The sequence below is a fragment of the Eulemur rufifrons genome, chromosome 4 (assembly GCF_041146395.1).
Source record: "Eulemur rufifrons isolate Redbay chromosome 4, OSU_ERuf_1, whole genome shotgun sequence".
Classification (NCBI taxonomy): domain Eukaryota; kingdom Metazoa; phylum Chordata; class Mammalia; order Primates; family Lemuridae; genus Eulemur; species Eulemur rufifrons.
In genome coordinates, this window is record NC_090986.1 from 76,326,442 (window position 1) to 76,350,939 (window position 24,498).

General features: G+C 39.8%; 1 protein-coding gene across 1 annotated transcript in view; it reads right to left on the minus strand.

Moving 5' to 3' along the window:
• MTUS2 (microtubule associated scaffold protein 2) overlaps window positions 1-24,498 on the minus strand; it is a 301,278-nt gene that overhangs the window by 272,368 nt on the left and 4,412 nt on the right. Inside the window, exon 2 of the mRNA XM_069467395.1 lies at window positions 20,731-20,971. Coding sequence (XP_069323496.1) covers window positions 20,731-20,971 — 241 coding nt within the window. The remainder of the gene's footprint in view (window positions 1-20,730; window positions 20,972-24,498) is intronic.

A 24,498-nucleotide genomic window follows, 5' to 3' on the forward strand; every position in this document is an offset into this window, starting at 1 on the left:
CAGTGAGAGGATGGTCATCTGTAAACCAAGGGGAAAGGCCTCACCAGAAACCAACCGTGCTGGCACCTGGGTCTTGGACTTCTGGCCTCCACAACTGTAAGAAAATAAGTTTCTAAGCCACTTAGTCTGTGGCATTCTGTTATGGCAGCCTGAGTAGACTAATACAGGAATGAAATACTGATATATGCTATAAATTGGATGAACTTTGAAAACACTAAGGCAAGTGAAAGAAGCCAGACACAAAAGGTAACATATTGTACAACTCCATTATATGAAATGTCCAGAATAGGCAAATCTATAGAGACAGAAAGTGGATTAGTGGTTTTCAGGGACTGAGGTTTGAGGGAAACGTGAAGTGACAGCAAATTGATAAGCTTCTTTTTAGAGTGATGACTTATTCTAAAATTACTGTAGTGATGGTTGTACAACTCTATGAATAGACTTAAAACTATGGCACATATGCTTTAAGTGAGTGAAATATATGGTATGTGACTTATATCTCAATAAACTTGTAATCTAAGAGAGTGCTAGAGCTAGTTAACTAGCTCCAGGAAAGGAAAATAAAAGGTAAGATAGAAGATACAGAAAATCAGGCGTAAGATGAATCACTAGATGAGCCCTTCTCAACCCAGAAGATGGATGACTAAAACAGAGGCATTTGTAGTGTCAACAGGTATCACAGCCACTTCACAATAGCTCAAAGGATCACAAAATGAAATTACCTCAAGAAGAGTAAAAATGAAGAAGGAAGAGGAGAGGAACAGAATCTTATTTCCTCTCACATAACCACTCAGTTCAGCTGAGTTCAAGAAACACTCATTGAACTCCATGTGCCATTATAGCTCTTATAAAATAAAAATAAATGAGGCGTAGTCTCTACTAACAGCACCATCAGACAATCAAATGTGCTAAGTGGCATGGCAGAGGCGTGAACCCAGAGCTGTGGGAGTGCATGGAAGGGTACCCTCTCCCTGCCTGGGCTGAGCAAGGAATGGGTTCTTGGAGGAGGTGAACAAGAGCTGGGTCATAAAGGATCAACAGGAGCTAGTCAAGTTGGGACTAGAGAGGGCATTTCGGGGGAGGAAACAGCAGAGGTCTGCTGGAAGAGTTTGGTCTTTCTCCTGACAGCAATATGGAGACAATAAGGAATTTCAAGGGAAGCAGAATAGGGTTTGATTTGCTACGTGGAGGATGAGTTGGAGGGGGGCAAGGCTGAAGACAGGGAAATGAGTTGAGAGCAGCAGGTAAAGAGAAAAGTCCTGATGTTCTGGGAGCAGGATGGGGTGGAGTGGGTGGATTTAAGTTACGGAATGAGCAGATCTTGCTGACTGATTAGTTGGGGGGGGTAGGTGTTTTTGAATAAAGGGTAATTCGCTTTGTTACAGGAACAAGAAAAGATCTACATACCTGAAAGATCTCCAAAGAAGCCACTATAGTTAAACTACACCCCACTGAGATCATGCATGCCTGAAAATACAACAATTTGTAGGGACTCTAGGAAACTCTGGTCAGAAAAGCCCTGTGGAAGGGTCTCCCATGGAGTGGTCAGACAGCCTGTGGACTCACTCCCTGTGATCGGCAAAGTGAACTCCAGAAGAGCAGGATGTTCACACGACACCTGAACAGGCAAGGTTGTGAGCAGAGGGAGGAGGGCTCAGACTCTATGCTTTTGATTACAAAAAACTCTATCTAGCGAGAAGAAAAGAGCACAAGTGCATGCACACACACATACGTACACACAAAGCTTTTGCTAACTTCATTACACATGTGTACATAACCTGGGAATGATGAACACAAGAAAAACTTACCAGATGGTGGTGGCTCACTGGCATTATTTAATATCCAGGCCAGAAAGAGAAACTAGCGAAAGTTGTTTTGTTTTGTTAATGTTTTTGGGGTTGAAAACATTGGTCTAAGGTAAAAACAGACCACTATGCTAAATGAGCAATAATCTACAAAACCAAGTAAAACTATTCACGCAGTGTGTTTTTAATTGAGGTCCAAATCTTGAGTTGACTTTTTTATAACAACCTAAAAAAATCATAGTTAAGCATTTTTAGGTCTTTAGAATGACTAAGATCTAAGTGTCTGCATTTCCATTTCTGTTTGAGTCATGTTATATTACCTAACTTGATTGCTTTTAACCCAGAGATTCACAAGTATCCAGTGACATATTTTCCACTGGATTAGAATAAAACAACCACCAGAGAGAGTTAAATTGGTGTCAAAGAAGGGAATTGAAAAGGGGGAGGATCCGGGAATGAGCATAAAAGAGTGCTACCAACAGAAAGAAATTAGCAGAAGGTACAAGTCACAGAAATACTGCAAATGTCAGGTTTTGTTGCTGGACAGATCTGCTTATAAATAGAAGCTGCTTCAAAAGATATGTCAAATACAGGGTGACCTTGTACTGATATGACTTTCAGAATTAGAGGAGTTCATCAACTATTTTTAACTGATTCTTGATTCTAAAGCTACTAATGTTACTAAACTGTTATGTTATGAATGTGGATTGATAAAGCTCTTGGATTCTATTTATATTAGTAAATTTGGGGGAAAACATCAGAGGCTCAAAACCTAATCAAAAAGAAGAATATTTTTATGAAACAAATTCAGTTAAATCATCTGTTTTCTGATCAATGGCTTCAGCATTTCAAAATGGAAGAAAAATTGAAGCAGATACTCTATTTGCTAAGGAAACAGCTCAGAAAGTTATCATATGATGGCTTAAGAAATCTTTTCCATGGAGTGCATTTAAAACCATAGTTCTCACAATGATTTTACAATACAGATGAAATGGATTCATTTTACAACACTGAACAGCACCCTCAGAGATGTTGGTCATCAATGCTGACTAGATTTAAGCAGAAGAAGAGACTGCGAGCTCAAGGTAGGAGACAGGACAGAGGTATTTTATCCTCTCTAATCAAATGTGCTTGAAAATGAGAATAATTCAATTTTAAGAGATAAGATTAAAAATAAGAGCTAACATTTATTGAGTGCTTTCTAGTAAGCACTCTACATATTCAAACCTAGAACAACAGAGAGACAGGTACTTACTGAGCCAGACATTTCAGCAGTTTCTGGAAGACAGAGCATGGTGGGGGCCTGGACTGATGAGCAGAGGAGGAGCACAGCCTGCAGCAGAGGAGACTGCAGTGCTGCAGTGGAGGGAGAAACCTGCTGGCCTCCCAGGCCGGGTGGCCAGGGGCTCCAAGATGCACATCCAAGGGGCAGCAAGAAGTGAGCTGAGAAATGAGGGAGAAATGGGGTACCCTTACCCCACAAACTCCCCTTCTGGGCATGGAATAAGCCCTGATACCCAGGCGTTTACCTCTTAACCCTCACCCCCTGCCAAACCCCAGAGTTGGAGGAAATATACTTCTAAAGAATTTGAACAAATTAACTCCAAATGCATCCAACTTAATACTAAAAGGTCACAAAAAATTTGAGAAAATCTTCTAGCATAAAACAAGCAAACAAACAAAAAAGCAAAGAGAAAAACTGCCCTGGAGAATATAAAGAAAACTCAAACAACAAAAGATATCTTAAAAAAATCTAATTAGTATCTTCAGAGAAATTTTGGAAGATATTACAACAATAAAGTAAGGAACAATATGCTATAAAAACAAGCAATCAGAAACCAGGAAAATATTCTTAGAAATTAAAAATAACAAAACAAAAATTCAACAGAAGTGTTAGAAAATAAAGTCAAGTAAGACTGTCTAAAATGTAGAAGAAAAACATGAGGTAAGAGAAATCATGCAAGGAAAAGGTAATACCAGAGGTCTTTACTTTAGGAGATCCAAAATCAAATAACAGAAATTTCAGGAAGAAAGAGAGAAAACAGAGAGGTAGAAATTACAAGAAAGAATACAAGATAATTGCCCAAAGCTGAAAGGAGATACAAATCTTCGAACAGTTTCACAATTGTTTAGCAAGATAAATCTCTCTCTCTCCCTCTCTCTCTGGCACATACGCTCACAAGCATGTGCACGCACACACAACTAGAAGGTCGTAAAACACCAAGGATGAGAAAAGATTCAAAGCTTTCTGAGAGAAAAAAAAATCAGGTCACCTACAAAAGAATATTTATCAGACTGGTGTCATTATTTCTCTTGAACAACACTGGAAATCTTTACATTTTGAAAGAAAACTATTTTTGACCTAGAAAATTATTTTTGATCTAGTAAATGCAGACTAAGGACAGCTTCAGAAATGCAAAAACTCTGCACATTTGCTTTCTTTGAACTCTTTTTAGGAAACTGCCAAGGTTGTACTCCAGCAAAACAAACAAGTAAACCATATGGATCCATCCCAGGAGAAAGGTGAAGAGAAGTTCCAGAAGAATAACATCTGGTTGAGAAGGCAAACAGAGACTGCAGAATGGAAGGTCTCAGAGGAAGGCACCAGGAGAAACAGGAAAAGGCATCCCAGGAATAGAAAGCCCAGGTTACAGTTGGTGTCCAGTAAATATTCAGTGCACGATTCCATCCCCTCACACTGGCATGAGACTCTGTCTGCCAAAATCACTCCGTACTCTCCAACTTCTGAGCCTGTGCTTTGAAGTCATGATTTTTACATGGTTTTGGAATAATGAAGGAGGAGAGGGCAGGCAGATAAGGATACATCCTCTTTCCATTATAAAATACAGAGGAAAAGCTTTGTGTTAGGTGCCCAGATATCTAACAGACAGACATCTTAAGATTCCATATCAAGCAAAGGTCAAAGAGAGGACAAAAAAGTCCAGATTATTCATCCTCATCTTCATTATCATTTTCAAAAGCAAACACAATAATAAATGATCAGCTAATTGCAAGGGCCATACCCTTCAGCTAAGTCCCTCAGAATCAGTCATGGACTTTTGCCAGTGGAGTTGAGCCAGAGCTGGCATTACTCTTCCTTGCTTTTTCCTTCTTAATTCTTTTCCCTTCCACTCTATTCTGACGTGAACCCGGCTCACAGCATCAGGAGGTGTCTCAGTTAGTTTTACGTGTCAACTCAACCGGGACATGGGATACTCAGATATCTGGCTAAGCATTATTTCTGGGTGTGTCCCATGGAGATTAGCACTGGAACTGGGGTGGGGGGGGCGGGTACTGATTAAAGCAGATGGCCCTCCCCATTGTGGACAGGCACCATCCAATTCTTTGAGGTCCTGAGTAGAACAAAAGGGTGGAAGAAGGTTGAATTCACTCTCTGCCTGAGAGTGCTTGAGCTGGGACATCGATTTTTTCCTGCCCTTGCCATTCCCGGTTCTCAGGCCTTCAGGCTCAGACTGGAATCTCCCACTGGCTCTCCGGCTCTCAGGCCTTCACACTATACCACCCGCTTTCCTGGGTCTCCAGCTTGCAGACAGCAGATCATGGGACTTCTCAGCCTCCATAATCACATGGGCCAATACCTCATAATAAATCTTTTATCTCCTATTGGTTCTGTTTCTCTAGAAAACCCTGATGCAGGAGGTTAATCAAATCCACCTCCTAACACCCATCTACTTCTCTCCATCGCCATGTCCGCCACCAACCCTGCTGGGCTACCCTTTCTGGAAAACTGCAACAGCCTCCTAAGGGGTGTCTTTGTCTCCAGTCATTCTTATCCCACCCCACTCCACTCCTGTCCTCCAAACTCCAGTCCAACTTAATATTTCTGAAAAAGGAATAGGATCATAACAAGCTCAAGCCCTTCAGTGGCACCATCTTGCTCTCAGGATGAAATGCAAGCTTCTAGGCACAGCTCCCCACAGCAGTGTCACAATCTTCTCCAGTCTTCCTTCTCGTCCTTCCCCGGACACTCTATGTTCTAGCCACACCGATCTTCACAAGGACCATTCCCCCTGCCTGGAACACCCTTTCTTCCCCTCCTGCCATGTCCTCATCCCTCACCCCACACCTCAATCCTTTGCCCTTCATACCACATACACCTGAGAAACATCCTGGACCCCAAGTCGTGGTTAGAGTCACCTCCTACATTCTCCTGACCTTAGAGCTTTGCCATCACATTGTATCATAACTTTATAGCTGTTATCTTCAGTGCCTAAGACAACTTGACACACAGTATGTGCTCAATAAATATTTATTAAATATACAGTTTTTCTCTAAATAAATCAAGGGATACTTATTATGCCTGTGCTCCATCCCAGAGCCACTGAAGCTTATCCTCTGGGTCTGCGCTGAGGAAACTTACATTTTTAATAGGTTTCTCCAGGGCATTATAGGACATTATTAGGCATGCTCAGTTGCAATGAAAATAAACCAAAGATAGGACAGTTGTTTGCTGAATGCACAATGGAAGTATAGCCATTGCCAATGTCCATTTCAATCATATGTAGAAATGGGTAATGTTGTAGTATATACTAAGGCAACCAATAGCTCTTCTGCAGGCTTCAAGATAAGTCCCAAGGTCACCTGGTATCATTAAGATACTAAAGATGCTGTAATTAGCCCATGTTCTCTTTTATCATCTCAGTGATTCACCAGTATATCTTATGGGGATGTTTTCCCATCTGATTTAATCTTCCTTGGTAGTGCTGTAGTTCTCATAAAATTAAGCAAAACGGTGGAAAAAATAGTGTAGTGGCCCTTAGGTGACACCAATCGATTTTTTTCATTCTTAACACAGGAATCAATACTTTGCCTACTCTGTTTTTCATCTCTGCTTCTCTTCCTTGGTCTTAGAGGAATCACTATCCCACTTAGATTGCAAGATCCACCCTTCTGCATGTGATCTCAATCCCGTCACTCACTACCCTCTGGGGGGCCTGGTCCAACTGCTGCCACCACCACACTGCTCACCAGCTTCTCTCCACACTCACTGTCTCTCTCTTATTTCACATCAGTTCCAACCTCTCCCACTATACTCCAAAACGAAACTCAGCCCTGCTTCCCCCACCAGCTAGCACCCATGGCTCTGTTCTCCATCAGCACATTTTTAGAAATGGCAGTCTATTCTCATAGCTTCCATTTCCTCACTTTCCATTCACTTCTCCACCTACTAATTAATATGTGACTTCCGCCCCCACATTTTACTAAAATTGCTCATTCAAAACTAGGTCAGCAACTGCTTCCTAATTTTCAATCCCAACAGCCTCTTTCCATTTTTACTGGTCCTCTCTTCTGCGAGACAGTCTTGACCATTTTCTACTTTGGAAACTCCCTCTTCCTTACACTCACACAGGACATTTGTCTGGGGTCTCCCCACCCCCACTCTACATGTCTGTCTCTTGCTGGCTTCTTGTTCAGGTGCCCCTTCAACATGGATGTATCGTTCCCTTCTGGGCTTTCTCCTTCCTCTCCCCACCCTCCCTCTCCCGGAATCTGCTCACCCATCCTCATGGCTTTGACTCACATCTATGGGGTAATGACCCTACATTTGTATCTTTGACTCAGAATTCTCTCTATCCCCAATCTCTGCCTTTTGGAAATTTCCACTTAAATGTCCCTTAGGAACCTCAAACTCTGCATGTGTCTAAGAACTAATTGTCCACCACCATGCCTGATCCTACAAAATATTCCCCAGTGTTCCCTACTAAGTACCTGGTCCTTATATGGGATACTAATCACCCAAATGGATGACCTCTCGCTTTGATAGATATATTCTACCTTTACCCTCGCTCAGCCTGGCAAATCTCTATTTATCTTTCAAAATTCAGCACAACTCAGCTCCTTTAGAAAATCTTTCCAGATTCCCTATCTGACCAAGCTAGTTGGGTACCCTCCTCATGTGCATTGTGCACATATCCCCATCACATTGTAATTATCCCTTCATACTGTTTAATTAATGATTTCCCTCCTTGTATCCCCATAAGTCATGGACCATACATTTAATCTATAAATCCTGAATGCATAGACCAGCACCTGGCCCACAACAGGTTTCAGAAACTCTCAGGATGAGCAGTATATTGAATAAAGGAACAAAGGAATGCATCTGATCATCTCAAAGGCTGGTGATTCTCTAAAACAGCAGTCATTCAGCAAACCACACTCCATGGACTAGTCGCCTATTTTTGGAAAAAGAGTTTTATTGAAACGCAGTCATGCTCATTCATTTACATATTGTCTGTGGCTGCTTTTATACTACAACTGGGGGTCGAGTCATTGCATCAGAGACCATAAAGTTAAAAGTATTTCCTCTCTGGCCTTTAATTTGCCCACTCCTGCTCCAAAACATCTCAGGATCTTATCACGTCTCAATAATGATGAAAACAACAACGACTGCTACTACTGTGCTGCTATTTATTAACATTTATTCAATAGATACTGATGTTTTAAATCTCTCTGTTCTCATAGACTATATGCTGCAGTGGGGTGAGAGATAATAAACGTGTAAAAGTAAAATAAGATAATTACAGAGTATGATAAAGACAGTGAAAGAAACAAATAGGATGATGGGTTAGAAAGTATCTCGCTGAGAAGGGGTCATTGCAGAGAGGGTGACCGGATCGCCTGTCCCTATGGACCAGGGATATTTACATTGAAACCGAAAGGAGGACACAGAGCCAGCCTTGGAGAGTGCTGGAGGAAGTGCGTTCTAGAAGAGGTGCCAACTACAAAGGCTCCTAGGTCAGAAAGAGCTTGACATGCCTGAATAGCTGACTGGAAGCCACTGTGGACTGTGCGCAGTGAGCAGAGGGAGAGATTTGCAACAGGCTTGGGGGAAGAGGCAGGAGGAAACCCGGCCTTGGGGGCCCTGGCGGTCAGGCGAGGCATTTGGATTTGTAGATTACATTCTGAATGCCAGGCACTACGCTCCATTCATTCCTCTCAATGATTGAATGTTTTAGGTTCTGTTATTATTCTCAGTTTTAGAGATGAAGAAACTAAGGTTCAGAGAGGTGTAGATAATAAATGGAGAACCTGGGATGGGACTGACCAGTGGACTACACGGCCTCCCCAGCTGACCTCTGTCATGTACACCCTCAACTTTAAGGTCATTGTGATCACAAAAGCAATATATGGCATTACAATAATCTGGAAAATATGAAAAAGTATAAAAACATAATTACCTTGTGTTTATACTACAACAGTAGCTTCCTCCCTGGCCTCCCTACCATTACTTATCCACACTGCTGCTCATAACCATCTCTTCAAAATATAAAAGTATGTCCATTTTTCATTTAAAAAACTAAAGATTTCCAATTGCCTACCAAATAAATAAACAACAGAAAAGCCTCCAAATTTAGACTGGCACTGAAATCCCTTTACAGTCTGGCTCCAACCCACCCATCTGGCTTTATTTCCAGTGACACCCAATCTATACACCCTCATCTACCCATGAAACTGGTCCCTGTTTCCTAAAGAAGCCACAAACTTCCATGCCTCTCCCGTGTTCTTCCCCCATGAACCTGTCTCACTTAGTTCATTGGATAAGTTCTTCCAGGCCCAGCTCCCACATTACCCCTCTATGAAGCCTTTCCGTACTTGCCAATACAGGATAAGTTTCCCCCAAACATTCTTCTTCCTGTAATGACACCTTTCTACAATACACCCCAGTGCTTTGCTCAGAGGCAGCGCTAGGAGCAGGTGTACTGAATGAACCAATGCGTCCCCAGGCCTCATTCCTTCTATCATGGAGCTTTGCTAGAATGTGAAGAGTGCTTTTCTGCACTGCCATTTTACTCCTTAAAAGTGAGGGATTTAATAATAAAGTGTTTTATAAATGATTCTAGCTTTCACTAACACAGACTTTACACCTAAAGGGATGTAACAATCCTGCTAGATTTGGAGCACTCGGACAACATCTTGAGTTTCATTCCAGGTGTATGACAGTAAGACCTCAAAGTTTTAAGGATAACTGTTAAGTCAAAAAGCACTGGATTCCAAAACGTAGACATGATATAAGTCCCTTCTGTAGTCTGGGGGCATTCATAGGATTTCATACTAATCTCTTTCACTTAAAGTCATTAAAAATTAAAACTAGTCTTCTAATACAAATCAGAAGATTCAGAACTATTACTTACTTTGGTAAAGGCAAAAGTCATAGGGAAAAAATAATAACATTGTCATTTTAGAATTCTTATGCCAGAAATATTGAGCAGATGCTTATGTTTGGCTGAATTTCTAACCTTATCATGGCTATTCAAACTGTGCTTGTTTAAATTGTTCCAATAAAGTTTACTTGCTCTTCAAGTTATGTTAATAATTTCATTGTCTACATTTAAAAACTTGGTAGAATTCACCCTACTTTTTAAAAATAATACCAAAGAGGAAAGTTTACAAAGTATGTCAAACTCCAAGATAAAATTTATTTTAATAAGCAGAATTCATAACAAAACTGTATGTAAGTTGAGAAAAATTGTCCCAACTTTTCTTTTATGATTGAATTTCTCTGGTTATTTATAGAATGCAGTATTCACATCTATTCCTTTAAAAACTTCTATTCTGACACTTCAACTGCTCCTATCAAAAAATACTACAGTTCTTTCAGGTTGCATTGTCTCACAAAAAACATCACACTTTCAGCTACACTGGGTATATTTACTTTAGGTGCATTTGCCATATGCACACATTACAACCTGACATTCTATACATTGCATAGGTTAACATTTTTTAAAGTAATGTTTTAGGCCATTAGAGATGTTTTTCTGAAGAAAGAACAGGGAACACATATAAATCTACTAAAAAGGCAGGGCAGAAAAGTACTGCCTTTTCACTCCTTAGAAGTGAGGGATCTAACAACAACTTGTTTTTATAAATGATCTTACATTTGGCTAATACAGATTTTGTGCCTACCTAAAGGGATGTAATAGTCCTGCTATATTTTGAGCACTCAAACAACATCTTGAGTTTCATCCCAAGCTTAACGACAATAAGACTTCAGAGTTTTAAGCAGGACTGTGAAGTCAAAAAGTGCTGGATTCAAAAACATAGACATGACGTAAGAAGTAATGAAGTGCTTGGGTTCATTTATTCCCTACAAGATATAGTCATATCGAGATCTGTAAGACTAAAGGGTCGTAGGAAAGGTCATTAATTTATGACATAGAAACTCTGGGAGAATGGCATATATTTCCTGTGGAATACCATGTATTTACTGCATGTCCAGTTCTTTCAGGACACTTTAAGGCCTCAATGCACCTAGTGATACCTGCAGTGCAAACACAGGAGTAGAAATACCAGAAATTATTCCAATGAAGTCATAGCTTACTGGCTTGTTAGAGACTTAAGTGGTTTCCTACCTGAAAACTGAAAAAAATGCAGTGAGTGCAATTTACAGATCTTAAAATTCAGAATAAAAAAAATCACTTGAGGTGGAAATATGTAAATGCTAATTTACAGGGCACAGCATTAAGGGCTATTTCTCCAGCTTTCATTTGCCAAGGCGATGGTGCTCAGAGCCTTGAGTGCCATGTATAATAAAATAAATATATGAAAATAACCAACATAAGAGCTACAGGGAATCTTAACCTGTTGAGTATGTGATATCAATTAAATACACAAATATAATCATATACAGACACATTTTAAAAGCATTCTTAAAACAATAACAACAAAGCAAAACCACCACTATTTATTTAAATAGCCTAGAACTTAAAGTGTAAATGCAAAAGGGAAAGTTACACCATCTGATGCTAACAACCTTTGATGAATATGCAAGAAATTCTACACATGAAGAATTAACTGATATGTAAATTGTCATAAACAGAAAACCAAACAATATATATAAAATTAATGTTTTCAGGAACTAAACAGCTAGCACAAGGCTGTGATCCTTACACAAGGAAAACACAGAAGGTGAGCCCTGTCATTGCCCTATTTTACTGCATAGAGTCAATTTCCCAACTACAGCACAGGAAAGAAGAACCCAAACAGAGGCTGTCCATCATGGTAAGTTGAAGACACAGAGATCAAAGTTTGGGGATGTCAAGGAAGCTAGAATGTGTGAAACAGAAAGGAGGGGAATGTGCAGACAAAATATTCCAGAAATCTGCACTAGAGGGCCCTTAAGCCTTCGGATGAATATCAATCTGTGCATGTATAAAGAAAAAAACCCACAAGACTGAGAATAACTTTTGAAGAAAGAACTGTTATTAGGCAGATGTAAGAAAAACAATTACCAGAACTCAAATTGTTCCACTTCTCTTACAGCCAAAATGGAGAAACCTTGCTGAATACACAGGTACTCAACAGGAACTCCAGAAATTAGCTCTAGAATAAAAGCTACTTTATAGATACTCTAAAAGAAGTTATAATAAGCCTTAAAAGGATCAAACTAATTGATAAATAACAAAAGTACCTGCCAGAATGAGTTCAATACTCTTTAAGGAGATAGAACAGAATGCAAAATCAAATAAGGTAAAATTCACAATGTCCAGGATCCAATCAAAATTAATAGAAATAAGAAGAATCAGGAGAATGAGACTCATAAGCAAGGGAAATACATATCAATAGAAATAGATTAAAAAATGACAGAGATGATGATATAACAAAAGAATTCTAAAAGTTATTATAAATAGGCTCCATATGATCAAAGAAGTAGACTTAAACCTGAATATAATAAGGAGAGAAGTAAAATATATTTAAAAGACACAAATGGAATGGAATGTCATAAAATAAAATATACAATATCTGACATGAAAAAAAAAATTGGATGAAATTAGGGGCACATTAGACACCACAGAAGAAAAGATTAGTGAACTTAAAGACATACCAATAAAACTATAAAAAATGAAGCACAGAGAGAAAAAAAAGACTGAACATAAATTAACAGAGCCTCAGTGACTTATCAAAGTAACATATATATGCTGACAATAAAGACAGAAAAAAGTATATAAAGAAATAACAGCAAAAGTTCCCACATTTGATGATAACATATAAATTCACATGTCAAGAAATATAATGAACACCAAACAGAATAAACATAAAGAAAACCAACCCAAAGCACATGATAAACTGCTGAAAACCAGTAATAAAAAGAAAATCTTAAAAACAGACAAAAAATACAGTGGACATCTTGTCTGAAACTATGCAAACCAAAAGACAATGGAATGAAATCTTCAAAGTGTTAAAAGAGAAAACTACCTAAATTTCTGTATTCAGTGAAAAGATGCTTTAAAAGTGAAGGTGAAATAAAGACTTTTATAGTCTTACCAATGATAAAAGAATTCGATACCAGAATCCTGTACAACAAGACATGTTAAAGACATTTCTTCCACTTCCAGCACATGAAAAATGATACCAGATAAAAATATGGATCAAACAAAAGAATGAAGAGCAACAGAAATAGTAAAATATATGGGTAAAAAAACCAATATTTTCCCATATTTTAAAATCTTTTCAAAATATGATCAATTGCTTTAAAAAAAATTAAAAACAATAAATTGTGGGGTTTACAATGTATGTACAAATAAAACATATCATCTGGGCATGGTGGCTCACACCTGTAATCCTAGCACTCTGGGAAGCCAAGGAAGGAGGATTGCTTGAGCTCAGGAGTTCAAGACCAGCCTGAGCAAGAGCAAGACCTCATCCCTACTAAAAATAGAAAATTAGCCAAGTGTCATAGTGTTCACCTGTAGTCCCAGCTACTTGGGAGGCTGAGGCAGGAGGGTCCCTTGAGCCCAGGAATTTGAAGTTGTAGTGAGCTATGATGATGCCACTGCACGGGAGGACAGAGAAAGACTCCATCAAAAAAAAAAAAAAAAAAAGAAAGAAAGAAAGAAAATAAAAAGAAAAAGACAAAGAAAGAAAGAAAGAAAATATATTTTAAAATGCCACAGAAAACAAACAAACAAACAAACAAAAAAAAAAAAAAACCACCACAGAAAACCGAAGAGGGGCAAGTTTACTGTACTGAGGTACTTACACTATATATTAAATGACATAATAGTATTTAAGGGTAGACCTTGATAAGTTAAAGCTATATATCAAACTCCTAGAGCATAGATTGACAAACTTTTTCTGTAACGGACAAGACAGTAAATAGTTTAGGCTCTGTAAGCCATGACACCTAGGTTGCAACTATTCAAATCTATCATTGTAGTGCAAAAGCAGCCATAAATTAAAACACATGGTTGCATTCCAATAAAACTTTCTTGATAACAGGCAGCAGGCCTGATTTAGCCCACTGGATACAGTGTGCCAATCAATGCCCTAGTGAAATCACTAAAAGAAAATAAAACAAAGTACTATAGCTAATAAGACAACAAGTAGAGAGCAGAAAGAATCTTAAAAATAACCAACTAATCCAAATGAAGGGAGTTAAAAGGAGGGAAAAAAGGAATGAAGAAGAGATGGGTCAAATAGAAGAGAAATAATAAGATGGTATGTTGAAACCCAACCATACTGATAATTTCATTAAATGTAAGTAGTCTAAAGACTTTAATTGAAAGGCAGAGATTAGAAAATTGAATTTTTTAAAGCTCGCTTTAAATATAAAGATATAAACAGATTAAAAGTAAAAGAATGGAAAAAGATTTATCAGGTAAATACAAATTTAAACAGCTAGAGTTTTACATTAATATCATAGAAAACAGACAGACTTCAGAAAAAGAAATATTACCAGGGATAAAGATGCATATTTAATAATGAAAAGGAGGGAATTCAATAAAAAGACATCAAAATCCCAAATGAGCTTATGCATCTAATAACAGAGTTTCAAACTGTGAAGCAAAAATTGATATAACTGAAAGAATTTTTTAAAATCCACATTTACACTTAAAATTTTTACCATTTCTCTGTAAGTTATTAGTAGAACAATGTTTTTTAAAAATAGTAGAGACCTGGAGGACTTGAACAACACTATCAACCAACCAGATCTAATTGACATTTACCAATCAGTACACCAAACATAAGCATAGACCATATTTTTGGTTACAAAATAAGCCTCGGTAAACTTATAAGGATTCAGATCAAATGAAGCATGTTCCCTGACCTCATGGAATTAAACCAAAAATCAATAGAAGCGTATCTGTAAAATCCCCCAATTTGAAGCAACTAAACAACATAATCCTAAATAAACTTTAGGTCAAATAAGTCACAAGAGAAATTGGAAAATCTTTTTAACTGTATGATAAAAAATAAATATCCCAAATCCATAAGCTGTAGCTAGAAATTCACAGTTTTCAAAAATTAGCAATAGCATAGAAAAACATAAAATACATGTTTTCTTAACCACATGATAGAATTTACCACCTTAACCATTTTTAATTATATAGTTTAATAGTATTAAGTATATTCACAGTGTTGTGAAATCAATCTCCAGAACTTTTTCATCCTGCAGAATTGAAATTTTGTACCCACTAAACAAACTCTCCATTTCCCTCTCCCTTGAGCCACAGTGACTACCATTCTACTTTCTAGCTCTATGAATTTAAATTTGACTACTGTAGGTATCTTATGTAAAGGGAATCATATTGCGTTTCTTCTTTTGTAACTGGCTTCATTTTACTTAACATAGTGTCTTTAAGGCTCATCCATGTTGTGGCATGTGTCAGAATTTCCTTTCGTTTTAAGGCTAAATAGTGTTCCACTGCATGTATATACCACATGTGCTTAACCACTTATACGTTGATGGACATGTAGTTCATTCCTTCCACTTCTTGGCTATTGTGAATAATGCTGCTGTAAATACATAGGGATTATTTAAATGTACAAAATCTCTACTTTAAATCAGAAAATCCTGCTGAGAGAAATTAAAGAAAGCCTAAACATATTGAGAGATATGTTATGTTCATGAATTAGATATCTTAAGTTAAAAATCTCAATTCTTCCCAAATTAACCTGTATGTAGAACCAATGCAATCCCAATCAAAATCACAGCAAGTGTATTTTTTAGAAATTGGCAAAATGATTCCAAAATATGTACAAAAATTCAAATGATCTAGAACACTCACACAATTTTCAACAAGAATAAGTTACAGGATTTACACTCCCTAATTTCAAGACTTACTGCAAATCTACGGTATTCAAGAGAATGTGGCATTGGCATCAGGAGAAAGAGGTAGACCAATGAAACAGAATGTAGAGTCCAGAAAGAGACTGGTCCCCTGATTTTCAATGAAAAAAATGATAATAGTTTCAACAAGCGATGTTGGAACAATTGATAGCTATGTGCCAAACAAAAAAAAAAAAAAAAATTGAACCTTAATCCATACCTCACATCACAATAAAAATTAATTCAAAATGGATCATAGGCCTAAACATAAGAAATAAAACTGTGAAACATTTATAAGATATAGAAAAAACTCTTTGAGACCTTGGGTTGTGCAAAATTTCTTACGTTGAAAACAAAAATCATAAACCATAAATGAAAAATCTTGTAAACTCCAATTTATCAAAATTAAAAGTCTACTTTTTGAAAGACACTGTTAAGAAAACAATGTATGGAAATGTTTTCAAAAGATATCTAAACAAAAACTTGTATTCAGCATATATAGAGATCTCTTACAGCTGAAAAATACCAAGAAAAACAACCAGATTTTTTTAATGGTCAAAGGATTTGAACATATAAAAAGATGTTCAACATCATTAGTCATCAGAGAAATGCAAATTAAAACTACAAGGAGATATCACTGTATGCTGATGGGAATGGCTAATATTAAAAAGACAAACAATATCAGATATTGGTGAGGATATGAAGCAAACTAGAACTCTCACAGATTGCTCATGGGAATGTAAGATAGGAAAACCACTTTGGAAAATAGTTTGGCAGTTTCATATAAAATTAAACATATACTTACTGTAAATAGCCTAGCAATTTCACTCCTAGGTATTTTCCCAAGAGAGATGAAATCATACATCCACAAAAAGACTTGTATATGAACATTCATAGCACCTTCATTTGTTAGAGCCCAAAACTGAAAATAACCCAAGTATCTATCAACAGGTGTATGGATAATCAAATTATGGTAATACAACCATATGATACTCAGCAATAAAAGGAATGAACTACAGGTACACATAACAGCATGAATGGATCTCAGTAGCATTATGATGAGTGATACATGCCAGATACAAAAAAAATACACACTGTATCATTTCATTTATATGCAAGTTTAGAACACAAACATAACTGATAGTGACAGAAAGCTATCAGTATTTGCCCAGGGTGGGACAGCGGGAGAAGGGACTGTCTGGTAAGAAGCAAAAGGAAATTGGGGGGTTCTGTGTCCTGATTGTGGGTACAAAGGTATATAAATTTATCTAGGTTTGGCCTGGACTTACAAACCTCTCCGAACTGGATCCTACCAATTTTGCCCTGGGGGAAGAGTGAATTGGGCCCTCCAGTTGCAGCTGGGTGGCGATGCCCTGTCATCCTGCTGATTAACAAGAATCAATAATCACACAGATCTCCGCTTGGGCGATACTACTCTGAATTACTAGACCTGCGACCTTGTCAATGTTACTTAGCCACCCTGAGCCTCATCTGTAAAATAGTTTCCTTCCCATGAAACAGAAAACAAACAAAAACTATCTCACAGGGTTGTCTGCAGTTTACATAAAATATTATTTTATATGATAATCATACTACATAGTTACAATTAATTGTCATCTTCATCATCATTATGCTTAAGTTGTCAAAATAATTCTGTATATAAGCTCAGCCTTAAAACAAATTATCATTATACTTTCCCTGAGGCAAGTCAAGGAACTGTCTGCCCCTCGGCTTTGCAACAGACGTATCGCATCGCATCGTTTGGGACACTCACTTAACTCCTATTTCTCTCCCAAGACGCCATGGCAGTCAGCCACTCAGATGCCCTGCCCGTTAGCCTGGACCACTTTCAGTTTCCTTGCTTATCTATGCTTCCCTTTTTCCAGCTGCTTTGATTTTCTAAAAGTGGATCAAATAGACCTGAAAAAAAATGACTGCAGATAATAGTTTGTACACTGACAGCAATAAGACAGAAGTGTCAATTGCCTGAAAAGTCAATAGATTTTGTGTGTGTGTGGCCCATAACCCATCTGGGTAGAGCTGACATGCTGTGTTTGTTTGGGTCACAGTCAATAGACAGGCAGTTTTCAAGGAAATTCTGCACATCGTTTCATCATTCCAGATTGTCATTCCAACTATTTTAAGTGTTTTTCAGAAACCCTGACCGTAACAGAATCATTCTCATCCCCCAAATCACAAAAAGACTGCAAGTGGTATCTGGTCATTTTTGCTATTTGCTTCTCACATCTCACAAGCTTGAACTGGCCACACGTGGGTATCAACTGCCTTCTACCTGGCTAATGAGGCTCTGTCCCCAGTACTCCATTTAAATTGCTTGTAAAGATAATCAATGGCTCCCGTGTTGCCAAATTCATGGATCATTTTTCTCCCTTAAACTGCCCTCCCTCAGGGGCATTCAAAAGTACTGACTGCTCCTTGCTTCTCTGAGATACTTTCATCTTGTGGCTTCCCGGACACCCACTACATTCTTCTAGTTTTCCACCTTCTGCACTGGCTATTGCTTCTCATCTTCTTTGCTAGATCTCTAAATGCTGGGGTGTTGTAGGGCCCCTTCCTAGGATACTTCCTTTTCTCTAGATGCACCCTCTGACTTTAGTTAGCATCTGGTAAACCCCAAATTTTAATCTCCAGCCCTGATCACTCCAAGAACCCCTGATTCATAATATCTAATCATCTGTGTCTAAACTCCACTAGAATTTCCAAAATGGAACTCTTCATTTTTCCTCGCAGACCTGGTCCCTCCCCGACACCCCTGGTTAGTCAACTTATGTGAATAAATAGCATCACCATCCCACCTAGTGGCTCAAACAAAAATTCTAGAAGTCATGACTGTTCCCACTCTTTCCCCACTACCCGCCCTCAATGCCCAGCCCAACTGAGTCTACCTCCAACCCAGATCCCAGCAATTCCACCCCTTTCTCCCTCCATCCTCCCAGCTGTCAGCATCTGCACAACTTTAGCAGCTCCCCACTGGCCTCCCCACTTCTGCTGCCACCTCTTCTATTCCACACAGACTACCCAGGATAATCTTTGTAAAACACGAATCAGATCATGTTTAAAGCTTTCAGGGGCTTCCCACCACACTGCAGTTAAAATCCAAACACCTCATCTGGGCCATGGGGCCCTGTGTGATCTGCCCCTCACCCACCTCCGACCTTCTCCCCTGCTATTTCCCCCGCCCTTACTCCAGCCTGCTGGCTTCATTCCTGTTCTCTGACTGCACCAGGCTCAGGGCTTCAGGGCTTTCATGTGTGTTGTTTCCTCTGCCTGGAATGCACTTCCTGTGCAGACAGTTAGACAGGAAGACCTCACCTTATGAAAAGATGAGCGAGGGTCCAAAAGGAAGCAACGTGGCGTACACTCAAGGCTTTGTAAGGCATAAGCAGAGAGTCTAGAGCCTCCCCATCCTCCTCTGAGGAAACACAGGTGGAAGGTCTGGTGGCCACTCCGTGTCCAGCATGGGTGAAGCTGGGTATGGGGGTGGGAGGTTGAGAAGGCGCTGACGGCCCTGACTGGGGTGGGTGTCGGGGGAGATCCAGAGCACTCCTGGGAGATATGTGAGAACCAGGGAGAAAGGAGAGGCTCCGGAAAAGGTGTAGGCTATGGGAGAAGAGAAGAGAAGAGGAAAGTGAGATTTCTAGAGTGGCTAGGAACTGGACCACTTGCTTTGTGAGAAGGAGGTATGGACTGGAATGTCGTCTTATTCTCTGGCCCATCTGGGTCCCAGGAGTTGCTCAAGGGAGAGACCCAGTCTTTGTACATCATTTTGAACTGTAACAGGTAAAATAGATACCTAGTTCCATAAAATGTTATGGTAATGAGAGCATAAAAGAGAAAGGGAGAGAAACAGAAAAAGAACACATTTTGGGGGTCTCCTAGGGGCCCAGGCTCCTGAAGCCAGGTGAGGAGAGAAGGGGGCATGGGGAGGCAAGTTCTCTCTGTCTAGCAGTTTGCATCAGTTCACGCAGGAAGGGCCCAGAGCCGGGTTCCAAGCTGGCAGGAACTCCCACTCCTCCTCAGAGAGGCTCCTCGGGACCTGACGTGTATGTGTGAGACACGGGCTCTTTTTCAACCTCTGCTTCTCTCCAGAAAAATCACGTTGGCAGCTGTAGAGCTGCTTGCAGTTTAGTCTCCGGACACCAACCTCACTGGTTGGTTGTTGTAAAGATGTGTGTTTTCTCACTCAGCCCTGCCACTCTGCTGCTCTGTGGTGAACACAAAAGCCATGGACACACCTGGCTCCCGCCCGCCTACTCCGCCCCATTGCTCCGACATCGGATTCCTGGCTCTCCCCCAGGGCAAGCCCCCACCTGCCACTCTCTGGGCTCTGCTGATCTGTCCTGGGATCATTTGCTGAAGGCATCCTCTATGCGCTTTCTGCACTTGACAGCGTTTCCTTGGTTATTATGGAAACATGGATGTTTCTAGATCTGTTAAAAATGATGTTTCCATGGTTCTCCTGTTGTTTTGGCAGGAGTTCGGGGCACTTGTGAGAAAAAGAAAATGGCCAAGACATCTTAATTTCACCATCTTAAAATCACCTTAAGGAGAAAAATCTTAAGGGGTCTTGAAAAGAGAGAGGAGAACAGTCCTGAAGACTCCTCTAATAGTCACTGGTGATGGTGACAAGGGCCACGGTTTTAAAGGAACATGGAGGATGACAGTTGCAGACAGACGAGTTTTCACAAATGTCTGTATCTACAGACAGATGGAAGAACAGAAAAAGCCTCCTCTTACAGGACGAGAGGCTTTCACATTTTAGGCAGTTGCCACCCTTTTACGTGATCACTATTCACATGCACAGTAGGAAAAGGCAGCAATTGTTGGACCGGTTACCTGAAGGATCCGACGTGTAGAGACTGGCAGCTGTCGTTATGGGTCCCGGCGGGTGGATGGCACTCGCTGAAGACCTCTGACTCGCGATCAGAATCCTGCTCTTTGCAGAAGGCAAACGGGACATTGCCCCCAGTCCCAGCTGGGGTTTAAGGAGCATGGCCGACCGATAGAAAGTTGGAGGGACTTCGTAGTGCGCGTAGGGAGGAGAGCAAAATTCTTCTTTTCCAGAGTGGTCTGTAACCTATGACAAAGGATCGGAAGCTCAGTCAGAGAACGTCACATCACAGTATGGATCCTACACAGGGGCAGGAGACCAAGGCTGGAACAGTGACCACCCTGGCATCGCAGATCACTCACCTTCTCTGGGCCGCAGTGTCTTCACCTCTAATTGTTCATCTCTAAACACAACTGGATGATCTCTCAGGTCCCTACAGCTCTAATACTCTATGAATCTATATTTTACTAGGAGAAAAAGGAACTCCCTCTGTAAGATTTTTTAAAATTGCACTGTTACAGAATCATTGGAATTTGAGTGAGATGCCAGTGGATAAATAAATGATGTCAAAAAAGTGAAGAAAGCATTTAGCAAAATGTTCAAAAAATGATGAAAGTTTCATCATACTTGTAGAGGAAGGGCATAATTTTTATGGTAACCTAGTCTTACAATAAGTAGATGAACTTGATTAATTTGCATTAAGTTTTTATTGGGTTACTTGGGAAATAAATTTGGCATTGCTAATAATGCAGAAAAGGCTATTTGGAAAAATAGATTAATGGGAAATGTGTTTTTAGGCCTCTACTGTATGCTTACATAATTAAGAACCAGAGCCTGAATTACCTTCTCTCAATGTCTTCCCTAGTGAGGTGCTGCTCCCAGGAAGGTTGGAGCAAGTTTCGCTAGAATGGAAGTTCTAGGGCAGAGTCTTGTCAACTGCTGACTTCACAGCACCTAGAATATGTGTCTAGCACAGAGCTGAAGTCACTAAATATTTATTAAAGAAATAAGTCATGTTTACATTCTTTCCTAAATATAATAACAGAACATTACTGTTACTGTAGTTAACAGTTTGGATTATAATACAGTTTGGACTAGAATAAAAAGGTGGGTACCTTTTTATAGCAATTCTGTACTCACAAAGTCTGTTCATATTATCAGGGTTTCTTCATATTAAACATGAAAGAAGAGAAAGAACTAAATAATCTATTTCCTTTAGTTATAATAAAAAATAGTGCTAAGGGCTATGTATGAAAAGATACATCTGTTAATTAACTCTGTTCTAAACCACCACACGTTTTATGTGTCAAACTTGTATCCATTCAGGGATCACAAGTATTTAACAATATTTTTAATAGGGGCTATAAAAGCTTTGATCCAAGCTGTTGAAAAGATAAACCCTTAAGTTGATATTCTTTTAATATTGTAACAGATACAAAGTTTTCCTTAAAACTGACATTGTAGAAATAAAATAATAGGCCTTTAAAGTTTTATCATAATCACACTGTAAAATATGCATGATTGTTAAGTAGATAGACTGTATTCAGGCTGTGGCAAATTATATCTCTGTGAAAGAACGTTCTACATCTGTGCTCTGATAAAATTTTTATCATTTTCTACTTACTCTCTCCCTATTAATCTCTAGTTTTTCTCTTATACTCATATACCTTTTATTTTCTTAATTTTAGTTTTTAAATTTTAGGTGTAGTTGCTCATTGCTTAGAGCAGGTGCTCTCATGAAGAAATTAATATCATTTCCAACCTACATCTTTTGGGTTTTTAGGATTGCAATATGCTGATCTCAGGAATTACTCAGTTCTTTGGAACTTGATAGTTTTCAGGGATCAAAACACACCAGACTCTCAATTCAACAATGATCTTCAGGATTTCAGTAACTTCAATGCCAGTCATTGTATTGGGTAATTTATTTCTGATAAGACCATAAATTCTTTATAAAAGTGAAAACTCTGCCTCTGATGCCTAGTCTGTGAATTTTTAATTAAACAAGGGAATCTACAAAAAAGCTTCACGTTCTGTTCCTTCATCTTCACTGACAGAACACAACAGATAACTCGGTTCAGTCATAAACACAGAGACCCCAAATGTCACTGTTTTCCCTCCTCCTTCTCTCATGGAAGATTTTTAGAGAAGTAACTTTGAAGGCAAACGAAAGAATCCTATGATTTCAAAAAAACTCCTAAAGTCAAGGTACACAAACAAATTCGTGTTGGATCCTCCCTCTTCCTATCTGCCCTGTCCTGGTTTCACCAGGACGGTGCGCGGGGGAGACACAGGGAAGGGTGGAGGCTTCGCTAGGAAGCCACTGGGTTAGTGGCAGGGGAGGGTGCTGGGGATGGTTAATTTTATGTGGCATCTTGGCTGGGCCACAGAACCCAGAGATTTGGTCAAATATTACTCCACATATTGCTGTGAAGGTATTTTTTTAGATGAGATTAACATTTAAATCAGTAGACCCTGAATAAAGCAGACCACCCCTCATAACATGGGGAGGGGGGCACATCCAATCAGTTGAAGGCCTTAATAAAAACAGATTGACTTCTCCTGAAGAAGAGGGAATTATGCCAGTAGACGGCCTTTGGACTCAGTATGCACTACCAACTCTTACCTGAGTCTCTGGACTGCTGGCCTGCCCTGCAGATTTGGACTTGCCAGCCTCCACAATCACATGAGCCAACACCTTCAAATCATAGAGATTATGTATGTGCGTATGTATGCAGATAACTTGCGCTCTCTCTCTCACACACACATACACACCACACACACACACACACATGCACACACACACACACACACACGCCTGTCTCCTACTGGTCCTGTATCTCTGGAGAGCCCTAACTGCTGCAGTGCCCCTCGGAGATGAGGCGGCCGCAGGGAGCAGGAGGGACAGCAGCCTGGATTCATACAGCTGCACACTGCGATACCCACGTCTCCTCGTCCTCTCAACCCTGCTCCTCTCTTCCCCCCTCCCTTCGCCAAAAATGAAAAGGGCTCCCAAGCTGTCAGTGGGAGGGAATGTCCCCGAGACCTCCGGAGAGCTAGAAGCAGGGAACAGTCTAAACAAGTGAGCATACTTTATCACCATGGCATAATCAGATCCCAGATGACCTTTGAAGCCACTTCTGGAAGCTTTAAATGTCTCCGTGGTTCCTGCCAACTGAAAAGAGACTCCCTCTCCCAGAAGAGCACTTATTCTTGATTCCTCTGTCTCTATCCACGCTATCGAATCAGCAGGGATCTGTCAATAATGAGGGAAGAGTCTGAAGCTGGTTTGGTTTTTATCTTTAAGAGTCTCCCACTTTATTAAAATGTATTTAGCTTCTATAACTGAAAAAGATTCCTGTTGCAACTGGTCAGAAATGTGTTCTTTTCCTGGAGACGGCATGAAGCCACCGTGTGGCAAGTTGGGGGCACACTGGCAGGGGAAGGTGGCTTTCGGATCTCCCCGTGCTGAGCCTGAACACAGGATGGAGACTCACTGGGTTACATCAGGTCACAGCTGCAGGAGCAGATGGCCAAGAGCCAGCCTGTGCCCCACTTCTGGTTAAAGAAGGTTGCCATAGAAATGAGTCCGGCATGACACCCAGGGCTTCCTGCTCTACCCTGCAGCCTGGAGAAAGGCCTGGGCCTCTCAGATCACGGCAGAAAATGGTCCTCAGATACAGGGGCACAGTGGCTGGTGCGAGGCTGTGATGCTCTCACCACATCAATGGGATCTCTCCAAGCCCCTCAGAACCACTAAAGCCACATAATGT